This window comes from Artemia sp. Qi Xiang Cuo, chromosome 8 (genome assembly GCF_049724085.1).
Source record: "Artemia sp. Qi Xiang Cuo chromosome 8, ASM4972408v1, whole genome shotgun sequence".
Lineage (NCBI taxonomy): Eukaryota > Metazoa > Arthropoda > Branchiopoda > Anostraca > Artemiidae > Artemia > Artemia sp. Qi Xiang Cuo.
In genome coordinates this window covers 76426662-76448444 of record NC_142801.1, presented here as the reverse complement: position 1 = coordinate 76448444, position 21783 = coordinate 76426662, and the positions used below count along the sequence as shown (strand labels likewise).

At 35.5% G+C, this 21783-nt stretch overlaps 1 protein-coding gene across 4 annotated transcripts in view; it reads right to left on the bottom strand.

Moving 5' to 3' along the window:
* Positions 1–21783, bottom strand: part of LOC148949805 (synaptogenesis protein syg-2-like) — a 302236-nt gene that overhangs the window by 75252 nt on the left and 205201 nt on the right. For all 4 annotated transcript variants that reach the window (XM_089093104.1, XM_089093107.1, XM_089093105.1 and 1 more), the window contains one exon: positions 7086–7242. In XM_089093104.1, the coding sequence (XP_088949230.1) occupies positions 7086–7242 (157 nt within the window). The remainder of the gene's footprint in view (positions 1–7085; positions 7243–21783) is intronic.

The window sequence follows — 21783 nt, the reverse complement described above, 5'->3', positions numbered from 1 at the left end:
AAGTTTCTACGACAAAGCTTTCTATAAAAACCTTATGTGCCCCAGGCTATAACTTTCAACCCTTGCCCAGAGGGCTGTGGGGGGAGTGTCCTCCTGAAAAACATAATTTCTATCTGGCCTTTCTTCAGAGATGTGAAAATGCCTCCTATATGACAATTCAACTCTCAAATGTGCAAATTGTATCAACCAAAGCTTCAACAACCAGCTGCAAGTAAAGAGCGACTCATCCTAGTAATAACCGATCCTCAAAAATACACTTTTTGGTATAAATATGTGAATAAATAGTGACAATATGTTCGCAACGTTATTCTAAATATGTCAATATCATGAAATAAAATGTTGAGAAAGAGCGTCATCTCCTACTATGAAGAATTAGATTCGAAAAAACAAATATATATATAAATTTTCCTAAATAGCCCTTGAATTGAACCAATCTGGATACCATATATTAGCCAATACTATGAAAATTATATACATAAATAATTTCTAAGACAAAACTGCTTTTCTATTTACAGAACTGAACAAATAAAAATCTAGAGAAAACGGGTATAATATTTAAAACAAAGCAGTGGACAAAAAAAATAATAAAGAAGTCTGAGTATATCGACTTCGCGTCCGGGAGCTTTTATCAACGAAATAAATAGATTAAGCTAAATAAAATAAAAACATAAAGAAAAGGAAAATAAAAAACAATAAACAAAACTCACATCTTAATAACTTCCAACACCACCATACAAATAGCAAGAATTCGCATAACAAATTGGTAAATTAGGTTGTGTCTAGTACAGTTGAGTTTGAAATAGCTTAATAACTTCCAATATCACCATACAAATAGCACAAAAGTGTAAAACAATGACAAGTTAATATGTCGCTTCTACAACTTGAGTTTGGTAATGAAATATCTTAATAGTTTCCAATATCACCATGCAACAACAGAACGATAAATTATGTAGTCTATGGTAAAGTTGTACTTTGAAATGTCTTAGCAACTTCCAATATCACTATCCAAATAGCATAAAAACGCAGAACAGAATGATTAGTTCTCCGGTACAATTTGAGCTCCGTAATGAAATATCTTAATAACATCCTGTATCAACATGCCAATAGTACAAAGAATAATAACTTCCAATATCTTAATAATTTCCAATATCACCTTGCAGATAGGACGAGTGCCCACAACATAATGATAAATAAGGTTGTCTCTTGTTCAGTCAGAGTTTTGAAATATGTTAATAACCCCCAGTATCACCATGTAAATAGCATGAAAACGCGCAAGAGGATGATACGCTAGGTTTTCGCTTGTAAAGTTTGAGTTTGGTAATGAAGTATCTTAATACCATCCGATATCACGATGCAAATAGCACGAACCCGCACAATATAATGGTAGATTAGGTTGTCTCTGGCACAGTTAGAGTTTAAAATATCTTAATAGCTTCCAATATCATCCATGCCAGTAGCACAAAAACGCACTAAGATTGTTAACATAGCTTTGTCTTAAAATATCATACCTGTTTTCTCTGCATTTGTATTTGTTAAATTCTATAATTAAATACAGGAAAAGGAATTCAGCTTAATTATATATAGAGCCTAGTAAAGAACAAATCAAATTGCAAATAATGCCCTTGTTGCCGAAAATTCAGTATTTTTTTAAAATTTTGTCTTAGACTTAAATTTGTTAAATCATGCAAAATGGTTAATTTTTGTGTTGGTAATAAGTAGTTGATTTTATTGAAATACTTGGTCTTTTTTCTCTCGGTTTCCTCTGGCGCTGCAACCATGATGTCATCACTGTCATCACTGCCATGACGTCATGATATCACCCCATCCAATATTAATCTGTATTAGGCTTTTATGAGTGCAGACGCCTGGGGTTCTTTTTCAAACTTTGGATTTTCGCTACTGCATTCTCAGTGGTAGCCAGGCACTAGAGGCAGTGGCAACGGCAGTTAAATGTGAAGCTGAATTCCATGGATGACAGCTTTTTTTCTTTACAAAAGTTCCTTTCGTTACAGTTGACGAATTGAAACAGTTATGTTTCTATTTGTTGCGTACTAAGTATTTGTGATGGGATGACCACCTTTCTTTTATTCTAAGGCTTTTTGTCACAACTATCATACAACTTCTTGCTTGTTCTTCTTTGGATTGTAATGAAGACGTTGTCGCATAATATGATCATCGGATTCAATTTCCAGACCTTACAGTGAGTTGCTGAAGCTGATCTGAAATTCTGGGCCCCATAATGCCAAAGAGAGATCAATCCCACCGTGTCACTGCAGGAAATTTTCTAGTTCAAAAATGTCTTTTAAAAATTTCTACTCTAACAACTTCTTATGTTCGTCACCCTGCTTTTCAACGTTCATCAATTGGGATAACTTGGTTGTACTGTAAACAATAAAAGTTTAAAATATAGTTTCTAAGGATAGTATGAAATTATAAACAGAGAATTGTGCCTCATTTGACATCATATCATGCAATCTGACAACAAATATATGTTTTTTAAAGCAGTAGTATTTAGTATGTCTGATTAAAACAGAAGGATTGACTCTATGGAAAGTAGAGAAAACCATAGAAATAACAAAAAAAAGTCTAAGGTACGGGAGACGCTTTTAAATAGAAATCGTTTAAGAATAAACTTGGGAATGACATGGGTATGTGAGTATGGGTAAGTGACATAGGTGTGTCCTCGCATGGAAAAAGATAATAAACCCAGAGCAGTTGTTCTAACTGTCCTACCAGATGGCAAGAAAAAAGCTAGTAAGATGGTAAGACTTTCTTCTTAGAAGCTGACTGAATCTGAAGCTTTTAATATGGTTCGACGGAAGAAGGGTGTTTTAGCCTCGGGTACATGAGCACTTTAAGCATCTTGCAGAAGTGACGTTAGTATATGTATCAAACAGTTCGTGTTAACGGACTGTAAGTAAGAAGCAACCCGGCTCTATAACGACCAGATCTCTAAAAAAACAAATCTTCATACCAATAGATATATCAAAAGAATCGGATTTGTATGATGATCTAAAATGTATAAGTATCAATAAGCTTATTCTTACCTATTAAAGTTTACGAGCCTGAGAATAGTTGCCTTATTTTCTAAAAAAGGGGAAACATCCCCTAAAAGTCACATAATCTTAATGAAAATAACACCATCAGGTTCAGCGTATCAGAGAGCTCTATTATAGAGATTTCAAGCTCCTATCTGCAAAAATGTGGAATTTTGTATTTTTTGCCAGAAGAAAGATTTATTCTATTTATATATTAATTTTTTTCAGGGGTGATCATATCGACCCATTGGTCCTAGAATTTTTTTAGAGGGCCCATTCGAACGGAAATTAAAAGTTTTCGTGCCCTTTTCAAGTGACAAAAAATATTGGAGGGCCACTAGGCCCCCTCCCCGCCCCTTTTTTCCTCAAAATCGTCATATCAAAATTTTAAGACAGTTATTTTGCTCATCATATTTGAAAAACAATACCTATAGCTTTGGATATAACATGATCCCCCTCCGCCCCATAACCCCAGGGGAAAGGTATCTAAGTTATAAAATGTGCCCATTGTTTGCGCATAGTATTTGTTATTGGGAAGCATGCATACATTTTAGGGTTGACGGGGGGGGGGTTGGACGGATTGTCCTGCCCAGGGTTTTCCACGGGGGAATTTTCCATGGGAAGGGCAGTTTCCAGGGGGGAACTCATCAGGTGAAATTATAAACTGAGGGAATTTGCAAGAATTCATATAAAAATTATTTTTATATGTTTTGCTTTTTCTTTTCCGTCTCAATTTTAGGCGTGTAGATGTTAAGGATAATTGTCATGGCCAAAAGTTATCGAAATTGAATTCTCTAGAGGATATATTCAATGGACAGAGTATTTGTCTGTGGAGGTGGGGTCAGATTTTCTGGGATTATTTAAAAAACAATCAGAAATTAAATAAAAAACACGAGTTTTTTTCAACTGAAAGTAAGGAGCAATATAAAAACTAAAAACGAACAGAAATTATTACGAACATGAAAAAGACTGCCCCCTCCTCACCAGATCACTCTTTACGCAAAAGATTGAATTTTTTCAAATTCTTTAAGAACGGCTCATGAAACACAAGGGTTGTTTAATTAGAACAATAAGAAACTTTTTTAAAGTACTTAAAATTTAACGTAAAGAGTGAGGTGTTGAGGAAGAGGCAATCCTTTTCATATAGGTAATAATTTTTGTTCATTTTAAGTGTTAATGCTGCTTTTTAATTTCATTTGAAAAAAATGTTTTTTTTTATTATTTAATTATAGTTAGAGTGAGACTAAGTAGCTCCGTCTAGTGCCTAAGATTTTGATTAATTGCAGTGGATGTAGCAGGTCAACTTTTACGTCTCAATCGTACATGGGTTAAGATAAAGTAAGTTATCTCTGGGGAATGCTAGGTCATTTTGGCCTTCACCAAATTTTGATTGAAATTCTAATGGTTAAATTAAGTTAGTAATCTTACTGACGCACATGCATAATTTTAAGGAAACTTTTGGAAATACACATTCGCAGGGAAGAGTAGAGTGGATTTTCATATGAATGAAGGAGAGTGAGACTACTCAATATATTTAGTATAAAAGTAAGGTTTAGGGGACATGAGTTTGTCCTTGTAATGGACAAACACTACATACACAGAGCGGTTCAATTATATGCCAAGGGTCTAGGAAACGTAGAGACATCCAAGACTAAAAATAGTGAGACTAAAAAGAGGACTTTAAACCTTCAGAGATCTCTTCGTGATTGTCATTTTGAAGTATTTAGACAGGATTGGACGGAGGCTGAGTATTTCAGCTTCAGTGGTGAACTACAAACGAGTTGTTAATAACAGTAATTGCAGTGCCGCTTATTTTCAGTGTTTCCAAAGCAATTGTTAGAGTAGGTCTATAAGATAATGAGTAAGACTAACTGACAAGGCATCAAAACCATACCTTGCAAGGCTCAAAATAACCCAAAATATGAGCGTACATATATTTTTAACACAATATTTTAAGTAATATAATCAGTGATCTATTAATATCCTCGGAGTTTACCCATAGCAAAAGTTTTAGTGAGATTGTGAAAAGTTTGGATACTTGTTCGCCAAGGGACGGATTAGGTATTGTGATTGAATTCAGTAAACTAAACAATTACTTTTTTCTTTTATATAATGGCTAATTTTTATTCGTGTTAAAACATAATTACAGAAACCTCTTTGAAACAGCCAGCAGCAGATACTTTATTTTAAGAGCACCAAAAAAAGGATATAGGAGAGATCCTACATTAATTACACATTATAAGAAGAAGGTATTCAAAATAAATTTGCATTCAAGCGCAGATACATGGACTATCCGTATAATTATTGTTTGTTCTCGCTATGATGTACATCAGCTTGAGTTTGAATTAGAATTGTTAAATATATCTTATCCTTAAGAAAAATCGGGCATCACTTACAAATTTATAGTGAAAACTTTCTAAGGAATCATATACTTTATTTCAAAGGTGCATACAAGTTCAGATCTCAACTTCAATATCAATTTCGTCGTTACTTTACTTCCTTTTCCTGTACACCATGGTTTATCGTGATCAGCAATCGACACAGTACGGAGTACCTCGGAAGACACGGAAAACTTGACATTCAAAAACAGTGTGCCTTCAAATCTTTTTTTTTATGTCCTCCATATTACCATCCCAAGGACTGCCTTAGTGAGAGTAAAAGGTCTAGAGGATTAAGTGTCTGTGGATGTGTTCTAAGCTTGATTCCTAGTTAATTTCCTGTGATTCTGCTACATTATCATATGAATATTAGTAGATACTTACTCTGTTAAGTGTCAGCTGGAAGACTTTAAAGCTGAAGCAAATGACAAACTGCAGTAATGAAAACACGCAGAAGAAATAAACGCAGTTCAGTGCTTAGAAAATGCGTAAATTTTTGCTGTACTCGTGCTATTACATTGCAGTACCACTTCTAAAGCGGTTTTACCATTTTAAATTCTCCCCAATCGTGGCCAACATTCTCTTAGGACCATGGCTTGACTTTACTCAACATATTGTGAATCATCCATTATTGTTCTGTCAGCTCTGTGCCCATTAAGAATACTAGTGATATGCAGGAAATGCAGATACTAGTGAATATTAGTGATATGCAGTACGTCATTGTTCTGTCAGTTTTGTGCCCATTATGAACACTAGTGATATTCAGGAAATGCATATACTAGTGAATACAAGTGATGTACAGGACGTCATTGTTCTGTCAGTTTTCTGCCCATTGTGAATACTAGTGATATGCAGGATATGCATATACAAGTGAACACTAGGGAAATGCAGGACGTCATTGTTCTGTCAGTTTTGTGCCCATTATGAATAATAGTGATTTGCAGGAAATACATATACTAGTGAATACTATTGACATGCAGGACCTCATTGTTCAGTTAGTTTTGTGCCCATTATGAATACTAGTGATATTTAGGAAATGCATATATTAGTGAATACTTGTGATACGCAGGACGTCATTGTTCTGTCAGTCTTGTTCCCACTATGAATATTAATGATATGCAGAAAATGCATATACTAGTGACTACTAGTGATATGCAGGACGTCAGTGCATTGAATTTCGGTTACTATAAATTCCTTTTATAGCTGCCTCGTTGGCTTAAAAATGGTATATTCGAATGTTTAGTGCTACTGATATATTGAAACCTTATAATAAGTTGGAGGCCAAGCTCAAACAAAAGGCTTATTTGAGGTTAAGTTCTTTTAATCCTCTCTTACGATTATTTTGATTTGCATTGTTCTTTCATATATTCAATATTGCTTTGTATGGGTTTTTATTTTGTATGTGTTTCCTTTTTATGTTATTTTGTTATTCCGCTTTACTATAATAGCACTGGGTTAAAAATAGTTATTATTAAATTATTTCTACTATACAAATCAAAAGTTAGTTTATATAGTGAACAGCTCAAACAATTGTCATTGTGGCTTAGATGCAGATTAAACAATTACAACCTGTCCTGTTAGTGAAGGTGTGTGGCCCATAAAGGTGGTAAATACTGACACGAATTGGGAGCTAAGGACCGTAGATGTAAACTAAATAGAAACGACTTACACATCACTTGCAAATTACATGGGGATGACGTAGATCCGCCTTCTTGATTTCTACCAACACAAACATACTGCCCACTGTCAGATCGAGTAATATTTTTGAATGTAAGGGCAAACTCATCAGTTTGTACATGCTCCCAATAAGGCTTTACTGCTTGGTCCTAGATATAATAAAAATCAACGAAACATAGAACAGTTGATGATAAGAAAATAAAAGAAACGTTAAATTTTTGAAACTTTGTCTTCTTTTCGACAAAACCGGAATAAATTCAAGTTTTACTGATAGTTAATAGGACAGACACATCCGCAATGCAGATAATCTACCAGGTTTTTCTGTCAGAATTTCGGGTCCTAGGATTTGGAACTCTTATCCAGAGAGCTTTTGCGTGGTGGAGCGCTTTGGTTTATTTAAGAGTAAAATGAAAACTTTTTTTGGGTCTTGATTAGTAGATGTCTTTTTTTCTTTTTTCGTGGTTATTATTATTCTTTTTTTACATATTAATCTTCATTTTTAGTAGATGTTTTTTTTCCATTTTCGTGGTTATTATTCTTGTTAAGATAAATATCTGCGGTCGCCCAGCCCAAAGTGCTTCTATTTATTACTTTGGGTTGCCACTTGGTTTGATGGCAAGTGTTATATAATTTTGAAAAAAAAATGATCTGAACTGAAGAGGCTTATTCATTTTAATTATGGGAAGAAATAAGTAATACTGAAAATATTAAAAAAAAGTTCCTTTGCAAGCTAGAAACTAGAAACTTTGTAATAAAACGTTGATTAACGGAGCAATAACACAAATTAGTAAATGTTTTATCCAGTTGAATTCAAATGAATGAATATTAAGATTAGACTTACGCATCAAAACAAATTTATGTAAGAAAATCTGCATGATTTTACAAGGAAAGGAAAGGGAATCTGGAAAAAAAAGACTCTAAATATCAGTAGAAACTTTACCAGTTTCTTCTTAACGCTTTTGATCTCTTATTGGAACAATCAGAAAATTCCCTTTATTGTAAGATATTTTTGACAAATAATGTCTTACGACTTGGGAATAACAACTGTAGAAAAGATATGACTTTAGATACAATTTTTTTTTCAAAGATGTGATATAAACGTGGACTTCATTCAACTGTTGACTCTTATTTTTTGGACTTGGCTCTTCACTTTTCTTTGAAAGACTTCTTTTTCAGAAAGCCTTTTAAAGATTATTTCTGATAAAGATTTCTTTCTTTATTATCAGATAGAGACCAGGTTTCTTTATTATCAGACAATATACATACCGGTGGGCAGCATTTTGGCAGGAATTATGAAAATAAAACTTTGAATTGGCCTATATCTTCTTTAGTTTAAGTAAATTTTTCTATGATTTAAATAACCATTCATTTTTTACTAAGTTACAAGTATTGCTGGAATAATGTTTAGCTTAAGATGCTACTCTTATTTACACATTTTTAAAACATAAATTAACTTTATTAATCTTTTTAGCCAAAATTATTTTGGAGATACAATTTAAGAGTGGGCATCAGTCTGCATTTTTTTTTTTCATTTGGTCTTCAATATAAACGGCTTTTCAATTATCTAGATATTGAACACATCTTTTCTCTTTCCTAGACGATGCTACTTCTTAATTGTAGATCATCAAAGCAATAGGTTTTACGTAGTTTAAGATTTGATACCTAAGGCTACGCTACTATGGGTCGGGCAATTCTGATCGGATTCTGCATATCAAACTTATTATATCCAAATTTTGAAAACTTAATCCCCCTAACAGTGATGAATGGAACACTTCAATGTGTACAGAACTTAAGGACGGGCCGAGACTCCTTCTTTTTACCTCCGAGATTTTTTTTCAGACCATTTGTAATTCAAACAAGGTAGGCCATTCCGTAAAATGTTTTGATATTCTGTGCATTATCAATAAGTTTGTGGTCACTCTTCTCTTGAAAATACAAGCTCCAAATAATTTTCGGGTACGTCTTTCATTTTAAAATAATTTTAAAAATTTTTCCACAAAATAAGTTTTTCAAAGAAAAGTAAAGAACTCCATTAAACAAAAAAGGTGCAAAAATAAAATAATCTACCAAGCGTGAAAATACCACAAATCAGCATCGATAAATAAATGAAACACAAAACGAACAAAAATTACAATAAATAACCGAGTCAAAATCAAAACAAGCAGAAATTAACATAAGTTGGGCTCAAAATCTCTATGCCTTCCCAAGGCCAGAACATAACTTGCACTTTACTGAAAAAAATATAAATGTTTTTACTTTTATTACTTTAATAAATAGAACAATATTAAGATTTTGATTACTAAATATCAGTATATGTATATTAAACTGACAATGCACATTCATTTGTATTTTTTTCAGTAAAGTGCAAATTTATGTTCTGGCCTTGGGAAGGCATAGACTTACAACCCTTCCCCTGAGGGTTGTGGGGGGATGGGTTGTCATCCTTAAAGATCTAATTTCCAAAACTTTCAACTGCATTGAATAAAATGGCTATCTAAAAATTTTGATTGGATGTGTTTGGGGAAAAGGTGGGCGTGAGAGTGGGGTTATTGCCCTCAAATCACTTTCGACTACTAAAAAGGGCAATAGCCCTTTGATTCTCCAATCGAATGAGCCCTTTTTCAAGTTTCTACGACAAACATTTCAATAAAACCTTATATGCCTCCAGGGCATAACTTGTAACCCTTGCTCTGAAGACTTTGGGGGGAGTGTCCTGCTCAAAGGTAAAATTTCCTGAACTTTAAACTGCGTGGACTATCTAAAAATTTTGATTGGATATGTTTGGGGAAATGGTGGGCGTGGAAAGGGTGTTAGTTGCCTTCCAGTCACTTTTGCCTATTAAAAAGAGCACTAGTCATTTCAATTTCCATTCGAATGAGCACTTTTTGAAGTTTCTACGACGACGCGTTCAGTAAAAACCTTATGTGCACCCAGGGCATAACTTACAACCCTTGCCCTGAGGGCTGTGAGGGAGTGTCCTCCTCAAAAACATAAATTCTATCTGGAAATCAACAACACTGAACAAAATGGCTATCGAAAAATTTTGATTGTATGTGTTTGAGGAAAAGGTGGGCGAGAGAGAGGGGCCAGTTGCCCTCAAATCACTTTCGGGTATTAAAAAGGTCACTAGACCTTTGAATTTTCAATCGAATGAGCCCTTTTTCAAGTTTCTACGACAAAGATTTAAAAAAAAACTTATATGCCCCCAGGGCATAACTTGTAACCCTTTCACTGAGGACTGTGAGGGGAGTGTTCTGCTCAAAAGTATAATTTCCTGAACTTTAACTGCGTGGAACAAAATGGCTATTTCAAAATTTTGATTGGATGTGTTTGGGGAAATGGTGAGCGTGTAAGGGGTATTAGTTGCCTTCCAATTACTTTCGACTATTAAACAGGGTACAAGCCATTTCAATTTCTAATCGAATGAGCCCTTTTTGAAGTTTCTACGACAAAACTTTCTATAGAAACTTTATATGCCCCCAGGGCATCACTTAAAATCCTTGTCCTGAGGGCTGTGAGGGGTTGTCATCCTCAAAGACCTAATTTCCAGAACTTTAAACTACCTTGAACGAAATGGCTATCTCAAAATTTTTATTGGATGTATTTGCGGTAAAGGTGGGCGTGAGAGGGGGATTAGTTACCGACTAATTACTCTCGACGATTAAAAAGGGCACTAGCTTTTTGAATTTCCAATCAAATGAGCCTTTTGTGAAGTTTCTAAGAGAACGCCTTGTATAAAAACCTTATATGCCCCCAGGGCATAGCTTACAACCCTTGCCCCGAGGGTTGTGGGTATGTGTCCTCCTCAAAAACATATTTTCTATCTGGAATTGAATAACGCTGAACAAAATGGCTATCTCAAAATTCTTATTGGATGTGTTTGGGGGATTGATGGGCAAGGGGGGGGGGCGCTAGTTGCCCTCCAATCACTTCCGACTATTAAAAAGGGCACTATCCCTTTAAATTTCAAATCGAATGAGCCTTTCTTGAAGTTTCTAAGACAACACTTTCTATAAAAACCTTATATGCCCCCAGGGCATAACTTAAAACCCTTGCCCCGAGGGTTGTAGGGGAGTGTCCTCCTCAAAAAGATATTTTCTACAAGGAAATCAACTACGCTGAACAAAATGGCTATCTCAAAATTTTGATTTGATGTGTTTGGGGGAATGATGGGCGTGGGGGGGGGGGGTTGGGCTAGTTGCCCTCCAATCACTTTTGACTATTAAAAAGGGGACTAGCCCTTTGAATTTCGAATCTAATGAGCCTTTTTTGAAGTTTCTATGACAACACCTTCTATAAAAACCTTATATGCCCCCAGGGAATAACTTAAAGCCCTTGTCCCGGGGGTTGTTGGGGAGTGTCCTCCTCAAAAATATATTTTCAATCTGGAAATAGACTACGCTGAACAATATGGCTATCTCAAAATTTTGATTGGATGTCTTTGGGGGAATGTTGGGAGTGGGGGGGGGGGTAGTTGCCGTCCAATCACTTTCGACTATTAAAAAGGGCACTAGCCATTCAATTTCCAAGCCAATGAGCCCTTTTCAAACTTTTTACGACAACCCCTTCGATACCAAGTGCCCGGTATGGAGAAAAAACCAAAAAAAAAAAACAACACATTGTGCCCATATCGTTATTTACTTAGGCAGCGCTAGCGCGCTGCCTATGATTTCCCCCCCCCCCCCCAGTAAAGATCGGTTACGACTTGACTATCGATGATTGATTAGCAAAAATGAAAAAAAAATAAGATGTTGGTTAGAGGAGGTAGAAAGAGTGAAAGAACCAAGAGAGAAAGAGAGAGAGAGTTATTGAACAGACACAAATTTGAAATAAATAAAATCAAGAAATTCGAAATTATGGGAAGAAGTTCCAAAATTAAGTATGCGAATTATTTGACATAATATAACATTTTTAGCACTTTTTAATACAATGTTTGTTTTTATTCGAAATACCTCGAGAATGGTAAAGTTAGGAACTAATTTAGTAATGGTTCGCCAACTGTCGTCAATAGTAACTTCAAATCAGTGGGAAATATCCCCTCTCCTAGACTTTGAGGCGTGTTTTTACTCGTATTTTTATTTTAAAATTGTCTCCTCCTAGATTTTGAAAAAAAAATTTCTGGTTTCTCCAAAAAATTGTCTCATCCCAGATTAAAAAAAAAAAAAAAAATTCTGGTTTCTCCCAAAAAAATCAACGATTAAAATTGGCCCACAAAACCCGATAAAAACATTCGAGTTGAGAACTCAAAACGATCCTCGCAATTTTAAGAGTGATTTTAACCGAATTCTTGATATCTTCCAGAGATTATATAATACATCTTTTCTGTAAGCTGTTAACTATTTAAGCAATATAAATTAATACAGATTCCTTTTGTTTACAGCTAGAGCCTACTGCTAATAATAATAGAGTAATAAATAGGAAAAAAATTAAAGTGTAGATTAAAGGAGATAGAAAGAGAGAGACAAATAGAGAGAAAGAGAAAGAGAAAGTGAGAAAAAGAAAGGCAAAGAAAATATACACACACAAATAACATTCCCTGAATTGATTTTCTTTTTTTCTTAACTATGACCTAAAGTGATAAGTGATTTAAAGCCAAACCGATTAAATGTATTGAACTAATAACAAATGAAAAAATTTCTGAATGAAAAAAGTTGCATTTTTGCCTTTCCATTTTTGGCCACCATGGGGGTTCATTAGGTTAGACAAATGTGTTGAAGTTTCAAACAGTTTGTGGCAGTGAACTGTTTGAAAATATTCTGGGCACACGGTGTTAAACTTTTCTCACCCTACGCCTACCTACGTGCCAATACATAATTTATAGGTTAAAAAAAATATAGATAGCGAAAAAAGTAAAACAATATATCAAAAGGCAATATACAAACTAATCTCAAGTGGTGGTAACCAATTACTTAATTGATGAAAATAATTCTTTGTTTGATGAAACATTTTAGAAAGCCAACTTGATTTTAGATCTACACCCTTTCATTTTTTGTATTACTTATTATCATATAAATAAAAGATCTAAAGCCGAACTGGTCAGCCATGATAATGGCTTTTCCAATGATAAATGTCTCACTCAATGGGCTTTTGAAGCATTAGAAACAAAAAAGCCCATTTTTGCAGTTTTATCAACTAATAGAGATACTGGTATAAAAATTAATCCTATTTATGATGTTATTTTAAAAAATGATATCATAGTTTTTGTATTACTTATTATCATATAAATAAAAGATCTAAATCCGAACTGGTCAGCCATGATAATGGCCTTTCCAATGATAAATGTCTGACTCAATGGGCTTTTGAAGCATTACAAAAATAAATAAATACCCCCCCCCCCAAAAAAAAAGCCCGAAACATAAAATATGTAAACATTACCGCGGTACATGAAAAAAGGGGGATGAGAAAATTACGGAAACACCCATTACAGCACCATCATCTCGTACACAAAAAAGAGGGAAAAAAAGAAACTATTGGGACATAATAGTTTGGGACGAAATTTTTTCATTTAAACGAGAATAAGGAGTTATAACTGTTATATAGACTTAACCTAACAATGAAAGTTTATTGCAAGAACATTTAGTTGATGTTGAAAGAAAATAGAAATTAAAATTCTTCGAAAATGGTTGAAATGGTTGAAAATGGTTGAGTGGGTTTTCATAAAATATAATTGATTACTTTATTATGCTTCGTGGAGAAAGGAATACTTTTTTTAAAGATCATTATATTTCTAAAATCAACGTAAATTCAAGTAATACGTTTAATGATTCTGTACTAGAAAAAAAGAATTCTTTCTGAAAATCACATAGGAAATGTGCTGTTATCTACTGAAATACTTGCATATAATTTGCATATAAATATTTACGAAATGGTTTTTAATTTAACCCCCCCCCCCTGATATTTCGGTCACATATACAGTGACCGTCATCAGTAGTAAAAGTGATGACGGTCACTGTATATGTGACCGAAATATCTGGTATTTTTCTGAATTTCTATACACTGTCCATTAAAAAGGATTTTATCCCTATCTTGAACTTTTATTTTATCGTTATGAAAAGGCAGTGTGGTCTCCAAAATTATCTTTCCCCCCACAAAAAAAGATGACATTAGTAAAATAATCTACGTATCTAACCCTGTTTTTTCTTTTCTTAGACAGTGATGAATGGAACACTTCAATGTGTACAGAACTTAAGGACGGGCCGAAACTCCTTCTTTTTACCTCCGAGATTTTTTTTCAGACCATTTGTAATTCAAACAAGGTAGGCCATTCCGTAAAATGTTTTGATATTCCGTGCATTATCAATAAGTTTGTGGTCACTCTTCTCTTGAAAATACAAGCTCCAAATAATTTTCGGGTACGTCTTTCATTTTGAAAATAATTTATTTTTATATTTTAATAACTTTAGACAAGTAAAATCAATCATTTATGGGTATATTAATTTAATTTATTTCACATATTTGAAATCACTAGAAAATATAAAATATATTTCATGTATACATTTTTATTAAGTTCTGCTTTCAGAGTTTCGGTTCCTACTTGCAGGGGTGACTCTTTGCTTACAATTTCATCACCAAGAACAGTTCAATATTACGGATAAGGCACAGTATATTACAACAGCCTGCATGTAATTCTTGCGTATTTTCTTTTCTGGTACTGAAATATTTTGCACATTTATGATTTTTACATCTCAAAATTTGGTCTATCATTCGTTTCCAATCATATACTAGATATTCAAATTCAAGACACTAGAACTAGACAACACGAAGCAATTTAAAGGTTTACACTCACTTAGTGTACTCATCGTACATCTAAAGGAGAAAAAACACGAATAAAATCAAAAACTAAAAAAAAGAAACAAGCAGTGAACCTATTAAAATTATTTTTTTGTTTTTAATAATGCATCAAAATAATTATTAGTGCATTTTCAGTGGATCCCACGAGGAATCGTAGTTTTGCTTATAGTAAGCTGAACCTATCACCAAGAAAGCCAAAGATTACACCTAATTCATGGAAGTAGCCCATCATAGACAAGGTGTGTCAGTAAAGCTGATAGAAAAAGGTTTTCTAAGTGTTAATCAAAGTAAATAAGAAATTAATTGGTCCTTGGCAATGGAGTACTACTTCATAGCATAGTTGTGAAGTACTACTTCACAGCTATGCTTCAAACAGAGACGTACCCAGGGTAATCCTCGGGACCCATCCCCCCATGAGATCCTAAATTTTTCTTGAATGACTGGGTACTTTATATTAAAACTACCAAACCAAATACGTTTTAGTTCTCCCCTGTCTTTTTTATTGTTCCCCCTCCCAGTAAAGATCGGTTACGACTTGACTATCAATGATTGATTAGCAAAAATGAAAAAAAATAACATGGAGGTTAGAGGAGGTAGAAGGAGTGAAAGAACCAAGAGAGAAAGAGAGAGAGGGTTATTGAACAGACACAAATTTGAAATACATAAAATCAAGAAATTCGAAATTATGGGAAGAACTTCCAAAATTAAGTATGCCAATTATTTGACATAATATAACATTTTTAGCACTTTTTAATACAATGTTTGTTTTTATTCGAAATACCTGGAGAATGGTAAATTTAGGAACTAATTTAGTAATGGTTCGTCAACTGTCGTAAATAGTAACTTCAAATTCAGTGGAAAATATCCCCCCTCCTAGACTTTGAGGCGTGTTTTTTCTTGTATTTTATTTTAAAATTGTCTCATCCCAGATTAACAAAAAAAAAATTCTGGCTTCTCCCCAAAAAATCAACGATTAAAATTAGCCCACAAAAACCGATAAAAACATTCGAGTTGAGAACTCAAAACGATCCTCGCAATTTTAAGAGTGATTTTAACCAAATTCTTGATATTTTCCAGGGATAATATTATACATTTTAGTAGGGATGACCCTAGTACTCCCGTACGAACACAAATGCTGCCATCTACAATTTGGTCTAACGCCGACAGGTTATAATTTATTCAAGGATTATCGATCCACGAACGAGTCAATGACCCCTTTTCAAAGTCAATTTATTTGTTGTTTTCAATGTATTGACTCCGGAGCGAAGTTTGCACATGCGCATTAACGGTGGGGGAAATGTATTGATCTATAACTCGTGACTGGGCACCATATATGGGTATAGAATACTGAACGAACACCATGCTGTCATCTACAATTGACTCTAACGCCGAACAGGACTCCATTTATTCATGTTTTGTTAATGTCTAATGGATGATGCCAAGGTCGATTTATTTGTTGCTGTTGTTGTTGTTGTTTGGCCAGGTGTAATGAAACTGGGGGTGATTTACATAATTGCTAGGAGGAATGTATTGATTCAGGACTCGACTAGGGGAACCAAATTTCCAAGGTCAATTGATTTGTTGTTGTTGTTCGTCCAGGTGTACGCTAGGGAGAATGTTATGATCCAGTAATGGGAAACAGGAAGTACATTCCTCGTTCTAAACCAATCAGAGAGTCGGGTACAAATCCTTCTAATCCAATCAGAGGGCTGGTTACATATGGTTTCCCTCATTACATCGCAATTTGCCCTTGAGATTTCATATATAACGGACATGCGTTGTGATTAAATTATCATATAGTTCCAAGACACAATGGATAGAGCACCTGAAATTTTTGACAAGGAAACTTCATCTACAATGATTAACAATGTGAGTTCTGTTTAATACATTTTTATTCTTTATTTTCAAATAAAATCATTTTCCTTTGTCACCCTCCAGTATATTCAGGTAAATCCCCCCCCCGCCCCCTCTAATACCCACTCCACTATGCTATCTTTATAGTCGTAGAAGACTATAAAATATGCTCTTTTTAACCATGTAAAACCCCCAATGTTTACGACTTTAATTCTTGAAATAGAAATAATTCCCTTTTTTCGATAAAATTTTTGCTTTCTCTATTTCTATCTAAAGTGACAACCCTTTGCTATTAATATACCGTTTCTATTTAAGCCACCACTAACTTGAATTAAACATTTCCGCAATGATTTAAACAGGTGATAATTACTAACACCCTTTTAAAGTACATCCGGTATCTACGAAACCAGGGGATTAAGCTTTTTGTAGGTTTCACAGAAAGACACTTTTTTTCCAGTCGAATTAGCGATAGGGTAAATCTTATGTAATTGCAAGGGGAGCTGGTGACAGTTATGATAAATAGTTTCATATAGTATCGTTTTCATTTTGAGTACTCAATGTTTATATGGGGGAGAGGGGGGAAGGGGCTGCGCCTCGCTTCTAGCAGCTTTGCTGCAAGGTGAAAATAAACTGTCCCCCCCGTTAACCGCAAAGGGATGGATTCATTGTACAGACATGTACACCCTTTGACTAGAAAACTAATGTAGTCATTCCTATATATATATAACCCTGACAAGTTTAGTGTTTGGTTAGCTTTTATTTATCCGCATATTTACTAATTTTTATTCTGTGAAAAAGGGGAAAATTATTTCAATACTAACTTTTTTCTCTTCTTTTAAGGACAATTATGAAGAATGTATTGCCCCCCCCTCCACCTAAGAGGGCAAGGGCGGTCGGCTATTCAAGACCAATGCTGCCTGCGCAAGCTACATCCTCAACGCAAACCCCTGACCATCAAGCTGTCGCTCAACCTGATGTCGCTGTCAGAAAGTTAAAGAGATTGGACGGCTGCATACGTGATGGCAACCCCCAGTGCTCCAACCCCTCAAGCCCGTGACATCGCTTCCCAACCTACACAAGGTCAGGATGCGTTGCCTGGACCTTCAGGCACTCAACTGCAGCCGGGATATAAAAATGTGAGCATTTTTTTTACCTAACTTATAGAAATATGCGAAAAACAACAACAAACCCATTTTTCATCGCGCTGTAAAAGTGTGTGTGTGTGTGTGTGTGTCTCAGAGATATTAAAATATTAACCCCCAGCCCCAACCATTGTTTTAAATTTCTCTGCTTCCCCCTCCCTCAGATATATCTTAATGTAATGTTTTTTTTTTGCTTTCCAAAGAAAGCCACTCTTTTTTTTCGAATATTTCCTATTTTCTCTGGCAAACTGTAGAAATAAACTTCGCTATCTCTTCGCTATCTCATAATAATCTTTTTCTTTATTTTCTAGTGTTGTCAATTACTGATCATAGATTGACTAGATTCTTTTAAAGTCAAAGCAGAATGCTATTTTTCGCCATTGAATATTATAGTTTTGAGGATTCGGTCTTCCAACAATCGACTCATTTCATCAGTCGGTCAGTCGGTCAGTCAGTCAGTCAGTCAGTCAGTCAGTCAGTCAAAGCCTGTCAAAGATATTAAAAGAAAAGAAAATTGCCCCCCCCTTTTTAAATCAGGTCCATTATCTCGCCCTCTACAGGGGAGAGGGTGGCCGCTGTGGCCGCCGGGAAGTGCCAGGGGAAGCGCCGCGGGGCCCGCCGGGGTGGGCCGGGGGCGGGTTGGAGGGGGCATTAAATAGTGGAAATTGGGGGGGTTGTTTGAACAAAATCAAAACCTTCTATGTCTTCCTTTAGATTGTATTAAGTTGGAACTTTCAGAATCAATTTATATATATATATAGAGTAGAGAGAGAAGTAAATGCTACTGCTAAGCAACACATTTTTTTTTTAAATAATAATAATCCAATTTTTTAAAAAAAAGGGGTGATTTAGACACTTTGAAAATAATCTATTTTTCATTTATAGGTTGTTCTAGTTCCATACTCGCCATCTCCCCCCTGCTCGTCAGTTGGAGAAGGAGAGGACGCGCCTATGGGGCCTTACAGCAACAACAACAATGAAATATCTCAGCAGGTCAGCGTTAATTCACTTGAATTTATTCCTGATAACATTGATGACTTTTTAAGTAATTTTTTTTAAATGTTGATAATAGCACAGTTGGGCAGGATTTGGGAGACTTGAGTCCAAACACACTACAAATTTTAGAAGATTTTACCTGGGAATTAACAGGGAACCCTCCTCTAGCCCCTGATAACATACTTCCACTTCAATCGAATGAAGTGGCTTCCCAGAGCTCTATTATTGAACAATGTGGGGGAGGGAGTGGTAATAATAATAAGATACAAGAGGGTGGGGGGTGGGGGAGTTGGTTTTGATAATAATAATATACAAGAGGAGGGGAAGGGGGGTAATATCCAATTGACAACATTTCCCGAATTTCAACTCTCAAATAAAATTTTAAATACAATAGTTGTCTACAATGCAACCTTTGGAGACCCATTTAATTCGCTTTTGTGTGGTAATTTTGTGTTTGACCCTGTAGAAATTGTTCATGACTATGTAGATAAAATTCATGCACTGCTAGAGAACCAAATTCAGGTGTGGGGAGGAGGAGGTAGGGATTCAATTAAGGTTTCTATTGTTTTAAAGGTGTTTTATTTAAATGAGGGAAAAAGTGAGGTTTACCATCATTATGTACACACCGAGATGCGAGTGATCTATCCAAATTTAGAGAATTTAGAGGTTTTTATTCCGAGTAGATAGGTCATATTATTACGCATCTCGAGAATTATAGCGTAAATGGGAGCGGGTCAGTAGTTCTTTATGCTGAAAATTTAAGCGTTAATATCTGTAAATTTAAGAAAGATTTTATTTTAAGAGGGGGGGGGGCAGGTGGGGGGTCAAAAAGGTCAATAGTTTTAAAATATAATCCTGATTTAGTAGGTTGTCGTGGTGTCCAACGGATCTGTTTTGAAACAGATCAAAAATGTTTCAAGTACGCTTTCCTCATATCAGTATTCGAGCCTCTAGCACGTGACTCAACCAAGACCAATTTAGATCACTGGGCTGTACATGGGAAGAAGGGGTCCAATTTTCCCATTGTAGATTTCACTTGTTTAGAGGGAAAATAACCAGTAACGCTAAGATCTATTGATATTTTTTAAAGGGCCAATGCTCATTTAAATATCGGCGTTACTGTGGTTCAGTATGAAACTGAATTTGAAGATGAGGTTTACTCAAAAAAGAAGGGGGTGGTGTTCCCTGCAAGAAGTCCATCAATTAAATCGGTTAAGCATTGGGTTTGGCTGTTGTACACACCACCATCTAGTGACCTAGCCAATTCAATTGGCCATTTCAACCCAATTACAGACATCAGTAGAGTTCTGGGGGAGGGTAAGAAAAGGGGGTATGTTTCTACTGTCCGACATGCCTGTCTCGATTTTGGACAGAATTAAAGTTACAAAATCATATGAAGCATTGTAGAAGGCATGGCTACCAGTCAGTGGAAACGGTTTCAGGGGATAGGGCCATTTTACGTTTAACAAATTTCCAAAACACCCTCCTCCAGAGCAACAAAATCTTGTTAGATTGTGAAGCGAAGCCGGTGGAAGTGAACGATCCTCGATTTCAAAACCGAATCAAAGAACATCAAGCTATTGCAGTGTCCTATTCCCACGCACAAAGAGACTGTTTTAACACTATGCAGTTGTTAGAAATAGTAGAAACATTGGATGAGGGAGAGTTCATGATCAAGGCACTGACTAAATTAATTGGCACAGCTAATGACGCTATTTCTCGTTTGAGAAATACGCATTACCATGTGGTGCTGTCTGCTGAGGATCATCTCGCGATTAAAAAACAAAAAATATGTTGGGGGGGTAAGGGGAATTGTGAAGAGGGGGAGCAAGCGATTAAAGGGAAAAGAAGGGGGACAGGAAAAGTCAGAGACCATGATCACTTGTGGCAGGAAATATCCTCTGGGGTTAGTAATTTTAGAGGGGTAGCACATCAATCCTGTAATATAAACATTAGCCAGCAGTTTTTTATTCCAGTTTTTATTCACAATTCAAATTATGATTTAAAATTTATTCTACCGGCACTGGCACGTATTCACAGGGAGGGAGGGGGAGTAGATAGTCCATGGGTAAGTAATTCATTTACCTATAACATCATTCCCAAATCGGCCGAGAAGTTGGTGTTTCTCGAGTTGAAATGGCAGGTAGTAAATAATAGGCATACGTGTTGGAATAAAATCAGATTTTTAGATTCTTTTAGTTTTTTTCCCAAGGCATTGAGTCAATTGATTCAAGTGCAGAATTGCGACAATTTGGATAGTTTTCCTTTGCTTAAACAGCACTTTCCAGACAGTGAAATGTATGACCTATTGACCCATAAAGGTGTATATGCATACGACTATTACTGTTCTGGCGCTCGCTTAAGCGAGGTGAAACTACCTCCAATTGAAGCTTTCTAGAATTCACTCAGCAACAGTGAATGCACAGCCGATGAATATGAGTCTGCCAAGAACGGGTGGTCTAAGGGGAATTGTAAAAATGGGTGGGATTATTGTAGACTGTACTTGGCCAGTGACGTTTTAACTCTGTTAGACATAGTCTGCAAGAACACAGACCAAATCTATTCAGAGTTCGGACTAGATATAGGCTATTATTTTTCCACACAACATTTGGTAATGGACTTGATTTTAAAAATTAGTAGGGAGGGAATAGGTCTAACCACCGACGTGGATCAACACCTTTTGGTAGAAAGATCAAAGAGGGGGGGGGGTATGTTTTTCATGGGGATCGCGTCTTGACAACCGATCCATGCAGACAAAACAGCACCACCGGTGTAAAGTCAAATGCAGTGCTCTTGGACATGAACTCATTGTACCCCTCGGCAATGTCTCACTACTCTTTGCCGTGTGGGAACTATCAATGGCTTGAGAATCCTTGTAAGTTCACCGACATTACCACCGTCGAGGAC